The sequence below is a fragment of the Hypanus sabinus genome, chromosome 3 (genome assembly GCF_030144855.1).
Source record: "Hypanus sabinus isolate sHypSab1 chromosome 3, sHypSab1.hap1, whole genome shotgun sequence".
Lineage (NCBI taxonomy): Eukaryota > Metazoa > Chordata > Chondrichthyes > Myliobatiformes > Dasyatidae > Hypanus > Hypanus sabinus.
Window position 1 is genome coordinate 189981528 of NC_082708.1, and position 18195 is coordinate 189999722.

Consider the following 18195-nt stretch of genomic DNA (forward strand, 5'->3'; position numbering starts at 1 on the left):
AGGTGCAGAGGGACTTAGGAGTCCTCGTGCAAGACTCCCAGAAGGTTAATTTACAGGTTCAGTCTGTGGTAAAGAAGGCAAATGCAATGTTGGAATATATTTCAAGGGGAATAGAATATAAAAACAAGCAGATAATGCTGAGCCTTTATAAGACACTAGAAGGCTGCACTTGGAGTATTGTCAACAGTTTTGGGCCCCGTATCTCAGAAAGGATGTGTTGTCATTGGAGAGAGTCCAGAGTTCATGAGGATGATTCCGGGAATGAAGGGGTTAACACATGAGGAGCGTTTGGCAACTTTGGCCCTGTGCTCACTGGAATTTAGGAGAATGCATGGGGATCTCATTGAAACCTGCGGAATGTTGAAAGAACTAGATAGAGTGGATGTGGAGAGGATGTTTCCTATGGTGGGTGTATCCAGAACTGGAGGCCTATAGGCCACAGCTTCAAATTTTAGGGGTGACCCTTTAGAACAGAGGTGATGATTTTTTTTTGCCAGAGAGTAGTGAATCTCTGTAATGCTCTGCAGTGCGGTGGAGGCCAAGTTCGTGGGTATATTTAAGGTGGAATTTGATCATTTCCTGATTGGTCAGAGCATGAAAGGAAATGATGAGAAGGCAGGTGTATGAGGTTGCTTGGGATCCGGGATCACCCATGATGGAAAGGCAGAGCAGACTCAATGTGCTGAATAGCGTAACTCTGCTCCTATATCTCATAGCCTTACGGTTGTATAAAATACAAGAATTAAACAATTCAATCCTATCCCCATACTCCCAACAATTCCCCCAGACTCTGCCGCTTACCCACACATGACAGTGAACACACCAAGCCTTGTATCCTTGGGATGTCGGAGGAAACCCGCATGGTCACAGGGAGAACGTACAGGCTCCATACAGACAGCACCCAAGAATGGGAATAACCTTGTTCACTTTATCCCTTAACAGGCTCTAACCTTGGCATTCGGTTCGTACAGCACAGGTACAGCCCCTTCAGCCCATAATGTGCCAACCCTAATAAATTAGCAACCAAACAGCCAACTAGTTTCTTCTGACCATATCCCTCCACTTCCCTCACATTCTTGTTTCTATCTAAAAATCTCTTAAATATCCCTCATGTATCTGCCTCTACCCCCACCCCAGGCAGGGCTTTCCAGACTCCCACCACTCTGTGTAAAAAGCTTGCCCCTCCATCTCATTTGAAATTACCCCCTCTCACCTTACCAGTTGCCCTCTGGTACGACAATTCCACCCTGCAAAAAAAGGATATTGTTTGTCTACTCTGTCTATGCATCTCAGAAACTTATAAACATTATGCAGTATTTAACGTGGATCTTTATTGTGTGCAGTTTCGGACGCCTTATTTTAGAAAGGACATTGGAGAGGGAAGATTCACAAGAGTAATTCCAGGGTTACCATATGAGGAACGTCTGGCAGCTCTTGGGTTGTATTCCCTGGAGTTCAGGAGAATGAGGGGGGATCTCATAGAAACATTCAGAATGTTAAAAGGACTGAACAGATTGGATATGGCAAAGTTATTTCCATGTTAAGGGATTCTAGGACGAGAGGACACGACTTCATAATTGAAGGACGTCCACTTAGGACTGAGATGCGGAGAAATTACTTGACCCAGAGGATGGTAAATCTGTGGAATTTGTTGCCACGAGCGGCTGTGGAGGCCAAGTCATTGGGTGTATTTAAGGCAGAAATAGATAGGTTCTTGATTAGTCAGGGCATTAAAAGGTATGGTGAGAAGGTAGAGGAGTGGGGATGACTGGAAGAATTGGATCAGCCAGTGATTGAACAGCAGAGGAGATTCAATAAGTCGAATGGCCTACTTCTGCTCCTATACATTACGGTCTTATGGATATACCTTTGTAAGTGTTGGGACTGATTTGGATCTGAGTCAGGGGAGACTAGCTCTCATGCATAGGTGGGATAGACTCGACGGGCTGATTGGTCTCCGTGTGACAGGTACTCTCTCTGGGTCGATTTTCTAGGAGTACCTAGACAAGTACGGCTGGACAGAGCCAGTGAACTGGGAGGACCTGGCCTACCAAGGGGTGTCGGCGCCGGTGTACAATGACCTGGAGATCCCCGGGCCCGTGCTCGATGGTCACCACAGTCGCAGGAACCTCCTGGAGCCGGAGGACGAGCAGCAGATGCCGGCAGAGTACACCAGCGCCCTGCTCAGGTTCCAGAGGGCCAACGGGCTGCCCACTTCTGGGCTCCTCGACCAGGCCACCATGGAGGCCATGAACATGCCCCGCTGCGGAGTGCCAGACCACAAGGCCCACGGTGACAGCATGCACATCCTGAACACCACCCGCTACAGACCACCCACCGACTCCAACATCACCTCCACCAACACCATCAGCCCACCGAGCCGCAGCGATGCCCCCCATTACAGGGCCCGGCGTCATGTCCCGGCCCCACCCACCAGAACCGCCCAACGCAGCCCCCCATCCTCTAGAACCCACCAAAACCAGCCCCACCAATCACAGAACAGTGGTATGGAACAGCTTAACCAATGGGTGGCCAGCAGCTTGGGCAATCTAAGCCAATCAGAGAAAAGCATGCGAGGACAAACTAACCAATCAAAGAACGAAGATCAGGGTGGGCTCAACCAACAGTTGACCAGCAGGCAAGCAAACCAGTCCAACAACAGCAACAAAGGTTCGCTTAACCGATGGTTGACCAACAGTCGAGTTCAACTAAACCAATCAGAACATAGCATGCAAAACCAATCCAACCAATGGGTGACCACCAGCCAAGAACAACTCAACCAATCAGGGAGCTCTGGCCAAAGCCAAACCAACCAATCGAGTGTGGGCAGTCAAGGTGTCGGGACGAGATGGGTGGCCAGAGGGGAAGAAGCAGAGCCGGACCCTGGGGCCAGGAGGCGTACGATGCGCTGGTTGGTGGAACGGATGCGGAGCAGGCGGGCAGCCTCAGACCTCATGGACAACACCTTCCCCCAGCTGGCCTTCACCAAGTCCCGGCTGAGGTGGCGCATCCTAGACGAGGGCTACAGCTCACAGCTGACCATCGATGACCAGAAAATTATCCTGCGTCTCGCTTTTCGCATGTGGAGTGAGGTCACACCACTGATCTTCATCGAGGACCTCACCTCGCCGGCCTCCGAGATCGACATCAAGCTGGGATTCGGCACGAGTGAGGGGCAAACACAGTCACATCAAACACTAACCTCCCGGGGCCGGCTCCAGGGAATCCTTCACATCCAATTCAGACACTGAGAGAAGCTCCCTCCACACTGTCCCATCACACACTCCCGGGGTCAGACACAGTGAATCTCCCTCCACACTGTCCCATCACACACTCCCAGGGTCAGACACAGAGTGAAGCTCCCTCTACACTGTCCCATCACACACTCCCAGGGTCAGACACAGAGTGAAGCTCCCTCTACACTGTCCCATCACACACTCCCGGGGTCAGACACAGAGTGAATCTCCCTCCACACTGTCCCATCACACACTCCCGGGGTCAGACACAGAGTGTAGCTCCCTCTACACTGTCCCATCACACACTCACAGGATCAGACACAGAGTGAAGCTCCCTCCACACTGTCCCATCACACACTCCCAGGATCAGACACAGAGTGAAGCTCCCTCTACACTGTCCCATCACACACTCCCAGGATCAGACACAGAGTGAAACTCCCTCTACACTGTCCCATCACACACTCCCAGGATCAGACACAGAGTGAAACTCCCTCTACACTGTCCCATCACACACTCCCGGGGTCAGACACATAGTGAAACTCCCTCCACACCGTCCCATCACACACTCCCGGGGTCAGACACAGAATGAAGCTCCCTCCACACTGTCCCATCACACACTCCCAGGATCAGACACAGAGTGAAGCTCCCTCTACACTGTCCCATCACACACTCCCAGGGTCAGACACAGAGTGAATCTCCCTCCACACTGTCCCATCACACACTCCCAGGGTCAGACATAGAGTGAATCTCCCTCCACACTGTCCCATCACACACTCCCAGGGTCGGACACAGAGTGAAGCTCCCTCCACACTGTCCCATCACACACTCCCGGGGTCAGACGCAGTGTGAAGCTCCCTCTACACTGTCCCATCACACACTCCCGGGTCAGACACAGAGTGAAGCTCCCTCCACACTGTCCCATCACACACTCCCAGGGTCAGACACAGAGTGAAGCTCTCTCCACACTGTCCCATCACACACTCCCGGGTCAGACACAGAGTGAAGCTCTCTCCACACTGTCCCATCACACACCCCCGGGGTCAGACACAGAGTGAAACCCCCTCCACACTGTCCCATCACACACCCCCGGGGTCAGACACAGAGTGAAGCTCCCTCCACACTGTCCCATCACACACTCCCAGGGTCAAACACAGAGTGAATCTCCCTCCACACCGTCCCATCACACACTCCCGGGGTCAGACACAGAGTGAAGCTCCCTCCACACTGTCCCATCACACACTCCCAGGGTCAGACATAGAGTGAAACTCCCTCCACACTGTCCCATCACACACTCCCGGGGTCAGACACAGAGTGAAATTCCCTCCACACTGTCCCATCACACACTCCCGGGGTCAGACACAGAGTGAAGCTCCCTCCACACTGTCCCATCACACACCCCCGGGGTCAGACACAGAGTGAAACCCCCTCCACACTGTCCCATCACACACCCCCGGGGTCAGACACAGAGTGAAGCTCCCTCCACACTGTCCCATCACACACTCCCAGGGTCAAACACAGAGTGAATCTCCCTCCACACCGTCCCATCACACACTCCCGGGGTCAGACACAGAGTGAAGCTCCCTCCACACTGTCCCATCACACACTCCCAGGGTCAGACATAGAGTGAAACTCCCTCCACACTGTCCCATCACACACTCCCGGGGTCAGACACAGAGTGAAATTCCCTCCACACTGTCCCATCACACACTCCCGGGGTCAGACACAGAGTGAAGCTCCCTCCACACTGTCCCATCACACACTCCCGGGGATCAGACACAGAGTGAAGCTCCCTCCACACTGTCCCATCACACACTCCCGGGGTCAAACACAGAGTGAAGCTCCCTCCACACTGCCCCATCACACACTCCCAGGATCAGACACAGAGTGAAGCTCCCTCCACACTGTCCCATCACACACTCCCAGTGTCAGACACTGAGAGAAGCTCCCTCCACACTGTCCCATCACACACTCCCGGGTCAGACACAGAGTGAAGCTCTCTCCACACTGTCCCATCACACACTCCTGGGTCAGACACAGAGTGAAGCTCCCTCCACACTGTCCCATCACACACTCCCGGGTCAGACACAGAGTGAAACTCCCTCCACACTGTCCCATCACACACTCCCGGGGTCAGATACAGAGTGAATCTCCCTCCGCACCATTCCATCACACACTCCCGGGGTCAGACACAGAGTGAAGCTCCCTCTACACTGTCCCATCGCACACTCCCAGGATCAGACACAGAGTGAAGCTCCCTCCACACTGTCCCATCACACACTCCCGGGGTCAGACACAGAGTGAAGCTCCCTCCACACTGTCCCATCACACACTCCCAGCGAAGGACACAGAGTGAAACTCTCTCTACACTGTCCCATCACACACTCCCAGGGTCAGACACAGAGTGAAGCTCCCTCCACACTGTCCCATCACACACTCCCAGGGTCAGACACAGAGTGAAACTCCCTCCACACTGTCCCATCACACACTCCCAGTGTCAGACACAGAGTGAAACTCCCTCCACACTGTCCCATCACACACTCCCGGGGTCAGACACAGAGTGAAGCTCCCTCTACACTGTCCCATCACACTCTCCCGGGGTCAGACACAGAGTGAAGCTCCCTCTACACTGTCCCATCACACACTCCCGGGGTCAGACACAGAGTGAAGCTCCCTCTACACTGTCCCATCACACACTCCCGGGGTCAGACACAGAGTGAAGCTCCCTCTACACTGTCCCATCGCACACTCCCAGGGTCAGACACAGAGTGAAACTCCCTCCACACTGTCCCTTCACATACTCCCAGAGTCAGACACAGAGTGAAGCTCCCTCCACACTGTCCCATCACACACTCCCAGGGTCAGACACAGAGTGAATCTCCCTCTACACTGTCCCATCACACACTCCCAGGGTCAGACACAGAGTGAAACTCCCTCCACACTGTCCCTTCACACACTCCCAGGGTCAGACACAGAGTGAAGCTCCCTCTACAATGTCCCATCACACACTCCCAGGGTCAGACACAGAGTGAATCTCCCTCCACACTGTCCCATCACACACTCCCGGGGTCAGACACAGAGTGAAGCTCCCTCCACACTGTCCCATCACACACTCCCAGGGTCAGACACAGAGTGAAGCTCCCTCTACACTGTCCCATCACACACTCCCGGGGTCAGACACAGAATGAAGCTCCCTCTACACTGTCCCATCACACACTCCCGGGGTCAGACACAGAGTGAATCTCCCTCCACACTGTCCCATCACACACTCCCAGGGTCAGACACAGAGTGAATCTCCCTCCACACTGTCACATCACACACTCCCGGGGTCAGACACAGAGTGAAGCTCCCTCTACACTGTCCCATCACACACTCCCAGGGTCAGACACAGAGTGAATCTCCCTCCACACTGTCACATCACACACTCCCGGGGTCAGACACAGAGTGAAGCTCCCTCTACACTGTCCCATCACACACTCCTGGGGTCAGACACAGAGCGAAGCTCAGTTTTTGGTGGGGAATTTCAGGATCTAATTTCTCGGATGTGTTTGAAGTGCTTTGTGATGCAGATCATCTGATGGTGAGTGAGGGACGTGCGGCCAAGGGAAAGATGGAGATAAGAAGGGGAGAAGGAGTGGGGACGATTCAGGGATGCCGGGGTTTGGTGAGGTGAGGTGCAGATAGATGAGGGAGTAGTGATGTGAGCAACAAAGGACCTCACGTGGAGTGTGCTCTTCCAGAACCTGACTGGTTCTCTCCAATCATACAGAGAGGCACCTGGGCTGCTCGCAGGTGTTTGATGGGACGGGGCAGGAGTACGCTCACGCCTGGCGCCTGGGGGACGTGCACTTCGACGACGACGAGCATTTTGTCAAACCGTCGAGCAGCGAGGGGATCAGCCTTCTGACGGTGATTGCCCAATACTCACCCTCACTCTCTCCATAAGCCCTCCCATCCTCCTGGGTCACTCTCTCCAGATAACAGGTCACTTAATCTCGCTATTTCTATCGGTCACTGCTTCCTGCTTGTTTCCTGGTTCACTTCCCAGATATATTTCCAGTTAGCGAAACAATTCACTGGTCACTGCCTGTGACATTGATATTATTTGACCCTAGAGTGACCATCAGTGAACCTATGCCAATCAATGGTGACCCTACGCTGACAGTCAGTGACCTTAGGCTGACCATCAGTGACCTTAGATTTACCATCAGGGACCACAGACAGACCATCACTGATCTTAGGTTAATCATCCTGACAATTAGTGACAGATCTACCATCAGTGACCACAGACTGACCATCACTGACCTTAGGCTGATGATCACTGATTCTAGACGGACCATCTGTGACCCTAGACAGACCATCAGTGACCTTAGTCTAATTATCCTGACCATCAGGGACCCTAGGCTGAGACAATGAACACACAACTAAACACCTCACTAGGCCTTAGGCTATTATTTGAAACACTGGGAAGTTAGCAATAAAGAACCGTAGGAGTAAGGCCATTTGGCCCATCGAGCCTGTGCTGGCCCCTTGAGGGAGCTTCCCCCATCTGTCTGTACTCACCCTTGTGTACAGTTTCGCTGGAGTGGACAACGCCACGTGTGTTGTCACTGATACAGCAGCTAACACAGGAATGGTCAGCCATGCAGACACAACAGACATTTTGTGCTCAGGACATCGAATGGTGATAGGGCCAACATGAAGAGACATAGGTCTGTATGGAGCACACTAGCCTGGACAGGAAGGCATGAGAGGGAGAGCAGATGATGCAGGGGTAGGAGGGTCACCCGGCCCAGGCACAGTCTATTGACAGTACTCCACACGTCCCCTGTCTCATGGAGCAGCTTTATCCCAATCCCACTACAGTGAGTCAAATCTCAAATAACAAAGAGTCAGAGTTCAGGAAGGAGATCTGGTGACATGGTGTCATGACAACGACCTTTCTCTCCATGTCAGCAGTTCAGAAGAGCTGGTCACTGGCTTCAGGAAGGGTGGCGGTTCGCACACCTCCCTACTTATCCCTGATGTTAGGTCAAGATCAAGAGCTGCAAGTTCTAGGTGCCTGTCTTAACCCTAACCTTATTCCTGTCCTGGTCCAAGCATGGTGAAGAAAGCTCATCAATGCCTCTGCTTCCTCATGGGGTGAAAGAAATCTGAAATGTCCTCGGTGGCCCTGACCAATACATCGAAGAAAGCATCCTACCTGCGTGCACCATTCAGCCGATGACGGCAAGAAACAGCACATCACAGAATGTGCGATGGACTCAACAGAGCTCTCATTGCCTCAGAAATGTAGCCAGCACAATCAAAGACCACTCCCACCCTGACGTTCTCTCCTTTCTCCTTCCATCAGGCCAAGATACAAAAGCCTGAAAGTACACACCACCAGGCTGTTATCAGACTAATGAATGGTCCCTATTAGGATAATTAGCCTCTGAGAATACCTTCCTATTGAATGGTCCCCTAGTACGATAGAGATCACTCAATCGACTTTCCAGTGGCCTTGCAACGTATTGCCTGCCTGCTCTGCTCTTCCTCTGTAACTCTGCTCTGCTTCTTTCCGTGATGAATGTACGGAAAGATCTGCCTGAATGACGTGGAAGCAAATGTTTCTTCTCGGAACGTGACAATAATGAACCAATTCCCTGTTTCATTTGCCTTCCCTTCAAAGGTGGCTGTTCATGAGATTGGACACGTACTAGGGCTGCCCCACATCCGACGGACTGGCTCGATCATGCACCCAAACTACATCCCACACGACTCCAAGGAACTGGAGCTGGACTGGTTTGATCGGAAGGCTATCCAACAGATCTACGGTACGTTCTGGGACCTCTTCAGCCCTGCTCACTCGATGTCCAACCCAGCGGCCGGTTAGTTGGTTCCCTGGCTGGGTAGCTCATGTGCCTGGCTACTTGTCCTGCCAGTTAGCAGGTGAACTCAGTGATGCCAACCAGCTCCAACTCCAGATCTGGGAGTGGGTTGTAAACTGTGATCTAATCTGGGGTTGGTGGTGTTATAGAGAGAATAACAGATCTCCACCTTGAGAAGGTGGGAATGAGTCTTGTTCCATGAAAGATGCTCCCACGGTAGTGTTGGGGGTATTTCCAGCATTTAGACAAAGTTTAAATTCCAGCTGGAGCTTAGAAGAATGATGAATCCCATTGAAACCTATCAAATAATGAAAAGCCTAGACAGAGTAGATGTGGAGAGGATGTTTCCTATGGTGAGGGAGTCTAGGACCAGAAAGCATAAGCGCAGAGTAGAAGGATGTCCCTTTAGAACAGAGATGAGGAGGAATTTCTTAAGCCAGAAGATGGTGAATCTGTGAAATTCATTGCCACAGACGGCTGTGGAGGCCAAATCAAAGCAAAGGTTGATTGGTTTTTGATTGCTAAGGGTGTCAAAGGAATAGAGAGAAGGCAGGAGAAATAGAGTTGGGAGGGATAATAAATCAGTGGAGCAAACTTGATGGGCTGAATGGCCTAATTCTGCTCTGACGTCTATGGTCTTTGGGTGGTGAAGAAACAGTGAGATATTTCTCTACGGGCAAGGAGTGTGACTGTGAGGGGAACCTGCAGGTGACGGTGTTCCCCTGCCCCTGCTCCTTTGTGTCTCGTGGGGATGGGGGAGAAGTAGTATGTGTGGGAGATGCTGTCAGTGTAGTCTGAGGGAGTATCATGCACCAGTAGCGGGAGGTTGGGTGGGGTGACAATCAGGCGGGCTGCTTTAACCTGGTTGATGAGTTCTCTGCTGGTGACAGGGGACCGTTCTATTGGGAAGTTAGTGGTAAGCTGGTCCATTATAGTCACAAGAACTGAGAGACCGAAAAATTGTCTCACCTACCGTTCATACACATCGATGTATTGAGATATCGAGGAAACCAATAACAGAATGCAAAATAGAGTGCAACAGCTAGAGAGAAAGCGCAGTGCAGGAAGGGGCAGGTCACGCTGTGGTAGACTTGGTGGTCAAGTGTCCAGCTTCGTGTACCTGCCGACTGTCCGGTTGTGGAGTAGAAGCTATATTTGAGCCTGGTGGTACGTGCTTCTGCCCAGCGGGAGGGAGGGGAAGAGAGAATGTCCAGGGTGGCGGGCGGGGCGGGGGGGTCTTTGATTATGCTGGTTACGGAGGCAGTGAGAAGTGTAGACAGAGTCCATGGAGCGGAGGGTGGTTTCCATGTTATGCTGAGCTCTGTAGTTCCTTACAGTGATGGACAGAGCTGTTGCCATAGCAAGCAGAGATGCATCCGGATAAGATGCTTCCTGCGGTGCATCAGTGACCCGGAATGAGACTGAAGGTTGGGTTGGGGGTGGGTGAGTCGGGGTCAGTCTCCCGGGCTGAGATCCGTCCCCTTTGCCTCCTCAGGGGTATGTGAGGGCAGCTTCAACACTGTGTTCGACTGGGTGCGGCGAGAGGAGAACACCTTCGGCGAGGTCACCTACCGCTTTAACACTTACTTCATGCGTCGCAACTGGTACTGGATGTACGAGAACCGGTTCAACCGGACGCGGTATGGAGACCCTATCCCGCTGGTGGTGGGCTGGCGGGGCCTCCCAGCCGCCGACATCGATGGGTTTGCCCACATCTGGACTTGGAACAAGGATATCACCCTGTTCTTCAAAGGTGAGGGCCTGGTGCTGAAAGGTCTGGGGGCTTGGGTCTACCTCCTCATCGTTATGGAAACAGGTCCTCTGTCCCAACTCATCCATGTTGATTGAGCTGGTCCCACATGCCTCTAATTGTCAATGCTGCCCTCAGCTGCATCTCTGTTTCTCCCACATCCACACTGACACCAGATTCCCTCTGCTATAACAGGGATAAGCTTCCCCTTCTCCTTACCTACCAACCCACAGCCTCCGAATCCAGCACATCATTCTCCATAACCTCCACCATCTTCTACAGAATCTTACCACCAAACACACAAGATAGAGGAGCAGAATTAGGCCATTTGGCCCATCAAGTCTGTTCCACCAGTTTATCATGACTGATCCATTCTTCCTGTCAGCCCCAGGCTCTTGCCTTCTCCCCATATCGTTTCATGCCCTGACTAATCAAGAGCCTATCAACCTCCTGCACAGCCGCCTGTGGCAATGAATTCCACAGATCCACCACTCCCTGACTGAAGGAAATTCCTCATCTCTGTTCTAAAAGGACACCCCTCTATTTTGAAGCTGTGCCCTCCTAGTCAGGAAAAGTACTATACCTGTCCCTACTCTTTTTCCCTTGCCAACATTTAGGGCCTCAAACAGTCCTGCCAGGTGAGGTGACATTTCACCTATGGGTCTGTCGGGCTCCGCTATTGTATCTGGTGCTCCCAGTGAACTCATCTACTTGGTGAGACCTGACGCAAATTGAGGGACCATTCCATCAAGCACCTTCATTCCGTCCACCACAAAAGGCAGACTCTCCCAGTGGACTCCCATTTGAATTTGACTTCCCATTTGCTTACCAACATGTCTGTCCATGACCTCCTCTACCTCCACAATGACACCAAACTCAGGTTGGAGGAGTAACACCTCATGTCCCATCCATAAGCATCGATTTCTCTCCTTTTCCTTTCCCAATTCTGGTTCCTCTCTCTCCACCTCACCTGTCCATCACCTCCCTCTGGTGCCCCTCCTACATAGTAAGAACACAAGAAATAGGAGCAGGAGTAGGCCATATGGCCCATCGAGCCTGCCCCACCATTCAATAAGATCATGGCTGATCTGTCCGTAAACTCAGCTCCATCTACCTGCCTTTTCCCCATAACCCTTAATTCCCCAACTACATAAAAACCAATCTAACTGTTCCTTAAATATACTTAATGAGGAAACCTCAACTGCTTCCCTGGGCAGAGAATTCCACAGATTCACCACTGTCTGGGAAAAACAGTTTCTCCTCATCGTTGTCCTAAATCTTCTCCCCTGAATCTTGAGGCAATGTCCCCTAGTTCTAGTCTCACCCACCAATGCAAACAACTTTCCTACTTCTATCTATCGATCCCTTTCAAAATTTTGTATGTTTCTATAAGATCCCCTCTCATTCTTCTGAACATTCTTCTTCTGAGAGTATAGTCCCAGGCGACTCGATCTCTCCTCATAGGTTAACCCTTTCATCCCTGGAATCAAACTGGTGAACCTCCTCTCTTTCTCCTATGATCCACTCTCGTCTCTAAACAAATTCCCTCTCCTTCAGCCCTTTTACCTTTTCCACCAATGATCTCCCAGTTTCTTACTTCACCCCCCAACACATACCCACGTTCCCCCTTACCTGGTCTCATCTTCCAGCTTGTACTCCTTCCCCTCCCTCCACCTTCTTCAACCCCTTCCTTCCCAGTCCGGGTGAGGGATCTCGACCCAAAGCATTGACTGTTTACCCTCCTCTGTAAAAGCTTCCTGAATTGCTGAGTTCATCCAGCATTTTGTGTGTGTCCCTCTTAAACTTTCCTGTCCATGTACCTCTCCAAGTGTCTAAAACATTGTAATTATACTTGCACTTGCTCACCTACTCACTAATCTCCCCCTCAGGAACTCTTTAAATCCTCCCCTTCTCACCTTAAACTGTGCCCTCTAGTTTCAGACCCCACTACGCTGGGGAGAGGACTGAGGCCACTCACCTTGCCTACAGCCCTCATGGCTGTCAGCTACCCCTCAGCCTCCTTCACTCCAGGAGAAACTGTCCCAGCCTGTCCTGTCTCTCATTGTAACTCCAGTCCCGGTAACGTCCTGCAAACAGCCTCTCCCAGCCAGTCTTCAACAGGTTCCTGCAAAGTTTGCTTGCACCAATTTACAATATTTTATAGCAACCAGACCCGTCCTTCTCTGCAACTATTTTAAAACTAATAGAACTGTGGTCACTGGCCCCAAAGTACTCCACTCCACTGTCACCCCAGTCACTCACTCTGGAGGTTCATTGTCCCCCCCCCACCCCCAGTAGAACCATCTACACATGACTACAGAAAACTTCCCCATTCTCATTTAATAGATTCCACCCCATCCAACCCTTTGCACTATCGCATTCCCAGTTAGAATGAGGGAAGTTAAAACCGACTGCCATTACAATCCTGTCATTCTACACATAACTTGCATCTCCCTACATATTTTCTCCTCTAATTTCCACTGACAACCCAGAGGCTCCAACACAACCGGAGTTCAGCTCCATCAATGACTATCTCTGCCATGATCTCAGAATGGCAGTGCAGGCTCGAAGGGCCGAATGGTCTACTTCTGCACCTATCGTCTATTGTCTATCTCCTTAAGTTCTGTTATATCGCCTCACTAGCCACTCCCACAGGAGTCTCCTCCCTAAGTACTGCCATGATGTTCTCCCAATTCCTCTCTTACCCTCACCTCTTCAATAAAGATAGATTTTGAGTCATAGAGCACTACAGCACTGAGACAGGCTTTTCAGCCCATCTACTCCATGCTGAACTGTTATTCTGCCTAGTCCCAGTGACCCACATGTGGACCATAGCTCTTCATACCCTTACCATCCCAGAACAAAGGACAATCAGCTGATGTTGTGTACTTGGGTTTTCAGAAGTTCGTTGACATGAGGCTGTTTAACAAGTGATTACAGGAAAGATACTGGCATGGATAAAATAGTAGCTGATTGGTGGAAAGCAAAGAATGGAACAAAGAGAGCCTTTTTGAGTTGGCTGCCAGTGGTGTTCCACTGGGGTCTGTATTGAGACCACTTCTTTTTAATGTTATATGTCAATGACTTGGATAACAGAAGTGATGGCTTTGTTGCAAAGTTTGCAGACAGTTTGTGAAAGTGCAGGTAGTTTTGAGGAAGTAGAGAGGCTGTAGAAGGATTTGGGCAGATTAGGAGAATAGGCAAAGTAGTGACAGATGGAAAACAATGACAGGAAGAGTATAAACATGCATTTTGGTAGGAAAAATGTAAGGTAGACTACTTTCTAAATGGAAAGAAAATTCAAAAATCAGAGGAGGAAAGGGATTTGGGAGTTCCTTGTGCACTAACCTTCCCTAAAGGTTAATTTGCAGGTTGAGTCTGTGGTGAGGTAGGCAAGAGGACTAGAATATAAAAGCAAGGATGTAATATCGAGACTTTCTAAAGCACTGGTGAGGCCTCACTAGGAGTATTGTGAGCAGTTCTGGGCCCTTTACCTTAGAAAGGATGTGCTGAAACTGGAGAGGGTTCAAAGGAGGTTCATGAAAATGATTCCAGGATTAAATGGCTTGTCATATGAAGAGTGTTCAAAGGCTCTGGCCTGTATTCACTGGAATTCAGAAAAATGAGGGGTGACCTTCTTTGAAACCTATCGAATGGTGAAAGGCCTTGACAGAATGAACACGGAGAAGATGTTTCCTATGGTGGGAGAGTGTAAGATCAGAAGACACAGCCTCAGAATAGAGAAGCATCCTTTTTAGTATGCAGATGAGGAGGAATTTCTTTAGCCAGAGAGTGGTGGATCTGTGGAATTCTTTGTCACAGGCCACTGTGGAGGCCGTATTATGTATATTTAAGGCAGAGGTTGATAGATTCTTAATTGGCCAGAGCATGAAGGGATACGGGTAGAAGATTGAGGCTGAGAGGAAAACTGGATCAAACATGATGAAATGGTGGAGCAGACTCGATGGGCCAAATGGCCTGATTCTGCACTTATATCTTATGGTCTTAAATGTTGAAATCAAACTTGCATCCACCACTTCCGCAGCAGCTTGTTCCACACTCTCATCACCCTCTGAGTGAAAAAGATCCCCTCATGTTCCCCTTAAACATTTCATCTTTCACCCTTAACCCATGACCTCTAGTTCCAGTCTCACCCAACATCATCAGGAAAAGCCTGCTTGCCATTCACACTAGCTATAACTCTTATAATTTTGTACACCTCTATCAAATCTCACCTCATTCTCCTATACTTCAGGGAATGATTGCCCAGCCTGTTCAATTTTTCCTGAGAACTGGGGTCCTCAAGTCCCACATTATCCTTGTAATTTTTCTCTACACTCTTTCAATCTTGCTGATGTCTTTCCTGAAGGTGGGTGACCAGAACTGTCACACCTGTAGCAACTGTAACCTGGAACAATCAGCTGCCCCTCCCTCAGCCATGTTTCCATGACAGGGTTAATATCACAATTATTTACTTCTATCTTCCTACAACTTATTTAATTATCCAAGCCTTCCCATCAACTACCCCTCAGCATATGGAGCCATCCCTGGGGGTGACTCACAGCAGCAATTAACCTCATACATGGTTGGGATGTGGGAAGGAACCGGAGAACCTGGATCCCACAGGATCACAGGGAGATAGTGCAGTCTCCGCACAGACACCGCCAGGTGTTGGGATCAAACCCAGGTCTCTGGAACTACAAGGCAATGGTTCAATCCCATGAGTTCCTGGCTGGCTCTTGGGGTTAACACACAGCTGTGGTGCATCCCTGAGGAATCGACCACCCCTCCCTGATCATCCTGTCCCGGCACACTCTGGTAGTCCCAGATACTGTTCCATTTGGCTGGTCTTGCCCAGGGTGGGGGGGGGGGGTGGAGGGAGCTACACAGGGGAGCTAATGGACGAGAGGGGGGGTTTCAAATATGGAGAGGAGGGAACACTAGGTTACAGGGACCGCTTGGTCCCAGGGAGGGAGGCAGGGACGGGGCAGGAGTATGAGATCGCCCCGGTGGATATGAGTCAGATCGAGCCACACCCCCTCTTCATGTGCGGCAGGAACCGTGTACTGGCAGTATGACAATGACAATGACCATGCGTACAGCGAGGACCCAGAGGGCAACCGTTACCCCCGGCCCATCTCACAGGGCTTCCCTGGAGTGCAGGCGCCCATCGACACCGTCTACTTCGACAAGAGGGACCACTGCCTCTATTTCTTCAGGGGGTCTAACGTGAGTAACCCCGGGATGGTGCCACAGACTCTCCCACACTTCTTCCCCACCCCCAGTAGTAACACTCCCCACCCTACAATGTGAGTAACCCCAGCATGGTACCATGGACACTCCCCACAACTTCCCAAACCTCTCCACAGACCCCACTCTCGATCATACCCCACCCCCACAACAACCACTCCCCACTGACCACCCACTTTTCCCACTTCCCTCTTCATCACAAACACTCCCCACCCCTTCTTCCCTCTACCCCACTTCCCACTCCTCACCCCCATCCCCACCCTGCACATCCCTTCTCCACCTCCTCTCCCCACCCCACCCTTCACATCCCTTCTCCACCCCCTCTCCCCACCCCACCCTGCACATCCCTTCTCCACCCCCTCTCCCCACCCCACCCTCCCTAGCTCACATCCCTCCCCTCCCCATCCACAACACCCTCCACCCCGTCCCAGAGGTGATGCATTCTGGGATGTAACAGAGTCACACAAACCCTTCGGCCCGACTAATCCAGGCTGACCAAGTTCCCCAGTCAGTCCCAGCCGTCTGAGTTTAGCCCATATCCCTCTGAACCTTTCTTATCCATGCACCCGTCCAAATGTGTGTTAAACATTATAATTCTATCACTTTGTCTAGGAGCCTGTCCCACACCTCCATACCTCCCTCTCAGTGAAAAACCTGTGAAAATCTAAATTTGAGCAACTTAATGAAAACTTTGCTTCAGTGTTCACTACGGAAAAGGATCTTGGCGATTGACTTGCAGTGGTCTGAAAAGCTTGAGCATATAGATATTAAGAAAGAGAATGTGCTAGAGCTTTTGGAAAGTATCAAGTAGGATCAGTCACCAGGATCGGATGAGATGTACCCCAGGCTGCTGTGGGAGGCGAGGGAGGAGATTGCTGAGCCTCTGCCGATAATCTTTGCATCATCAATGGGGGTGGGAGATGTCCACAGAGGGCAAGGAGTGGTTGTAGACAGGTCATATTCTGCATGGAGGTCGGTCACCAGTGGTGTGCCTCAGGGATCTGTTCTGGGACCCTTACGCTTTGTGATTTTTATAAATGACCTGGATGAGGAAGTGGAGAGTTGGGTTAGTAAATTCGCTGATGACACAAAGATTGAGGGTGTTGTGGATAGTATGGAGGGCTGTCAGAGGTTACAGCAGGACATTGATAGGATGCAAAACTGAGCTGAGAAGTGGCAGATGGAGTTCAACCTGGATAAGTGTGAGGTGGTTCATTTTGGTAGGTCAACTATGATGGCAGAATATAGTATGAAAGGTAAGACTCTTGGCAGTGTGGAGGATCAGAGGGATTTGCGGTCTGACTCTATGATTAAGAAGGTATACGATACACTGGCCTTCATCAACCGTGGGATTGAGTTTAGGAGCTGAGAGGTAATGTTAAATCTATATAGGACCCTGGTCAGACCCCACTCGGAGTACTGTGCTCAGTTCTGATCCCCTCACTACAGGAAGGATGTGGAAACCATAGAAAGGGTGCAGAGGAGATTTACAAGGATGTTACCTGGATTGGGGAGCATGCCTTATGAGAATAGGTTCAGTGAACCCGGCCTTTTCTCCTTGGAGTGACTGAAGATGGGAGGTGACCTGATAGAGGTGTACAAGATGATGAGAGGCATTGATTGTGTGGATAGTCAGAGGCTTTTTCCCAGGGCTGAAAAGTGTAACACAAAAGGACACAGGTTTAAGGTGCTTGTAAGTAGGAACAGAGGGGATGTCAGGGGTAAGTTTTTTATGCAGAGAGTGGTGAGTGTGTGGAATGGGCTGCCGGTGACAGTGGTGGAGGCGGATACGATAGGGTCTTTTAAGAGAGTCCTCGACAGGTACATGGAGCTTAGAAAAATAGAGGGCTATGGGTAACCCTAGGTAATTTCTAAGGTAAGGACATGTTCGGCACAGCTTTGTGGGCCAAAGGGCCTGTATTGTGCTGTAGGCTTTCTATGTTTCTATGTTCCCCTTTCACCTTAAGCCTGTGGCTCTAGTTTTAGACTCCCCTAGCCTGGGGAAAAACTGTGGCATTCACCTTATCTATGTCCCTCAAATAAACCTCTGTAAAGTCACCTCTCAACCTCCTTCACTCCAGGCAAAACAGTT

The 18195-nt window shown here is 50.7% G+C and overlaps 1 protein-coding gene across 4 annotated transcripts in view; it reads left to right on the forward strand.

Moving 5' to 3' along the window:
• LOC132391994 (matrix metalloproteinase-21-like) overlaps nucleotides 1–18195 on the forward strand; it is a 47878-nt gene that overhangs the window by 24676 nt on the left and 5007 nt on the right. For 3 of the 4 annotated variants that reach the window (XM_059965866.1, XM_059965864.1, XM_059965865.1), the window contains 5 exons: nucleotides 1995–3168; nucleotides 7003–7142; nucleotides 8905–9049; nucleotides 10599–10856; nucleotides 15910–16082. In XM_059965866.1, coding sequence (XP_059821849.1) covers nucleotides 1995–3168; nucleotides 7003–7142; nucleotides 8905–9049; nucleotides 10599–10856; nucleotides 15910–16082 — 1890 coding nt within the window. The remainder of the gene's footprint in view (nucleotides 1–1994; nucleotides 3169–7002; nucleotides 7143–8904; nucleotides 9050–10598; nucleotides 10857–15909; nucleotides 16083–18195) is intronic. The other variant, XM_059965867.1, reaches the window with a different exon arrangement.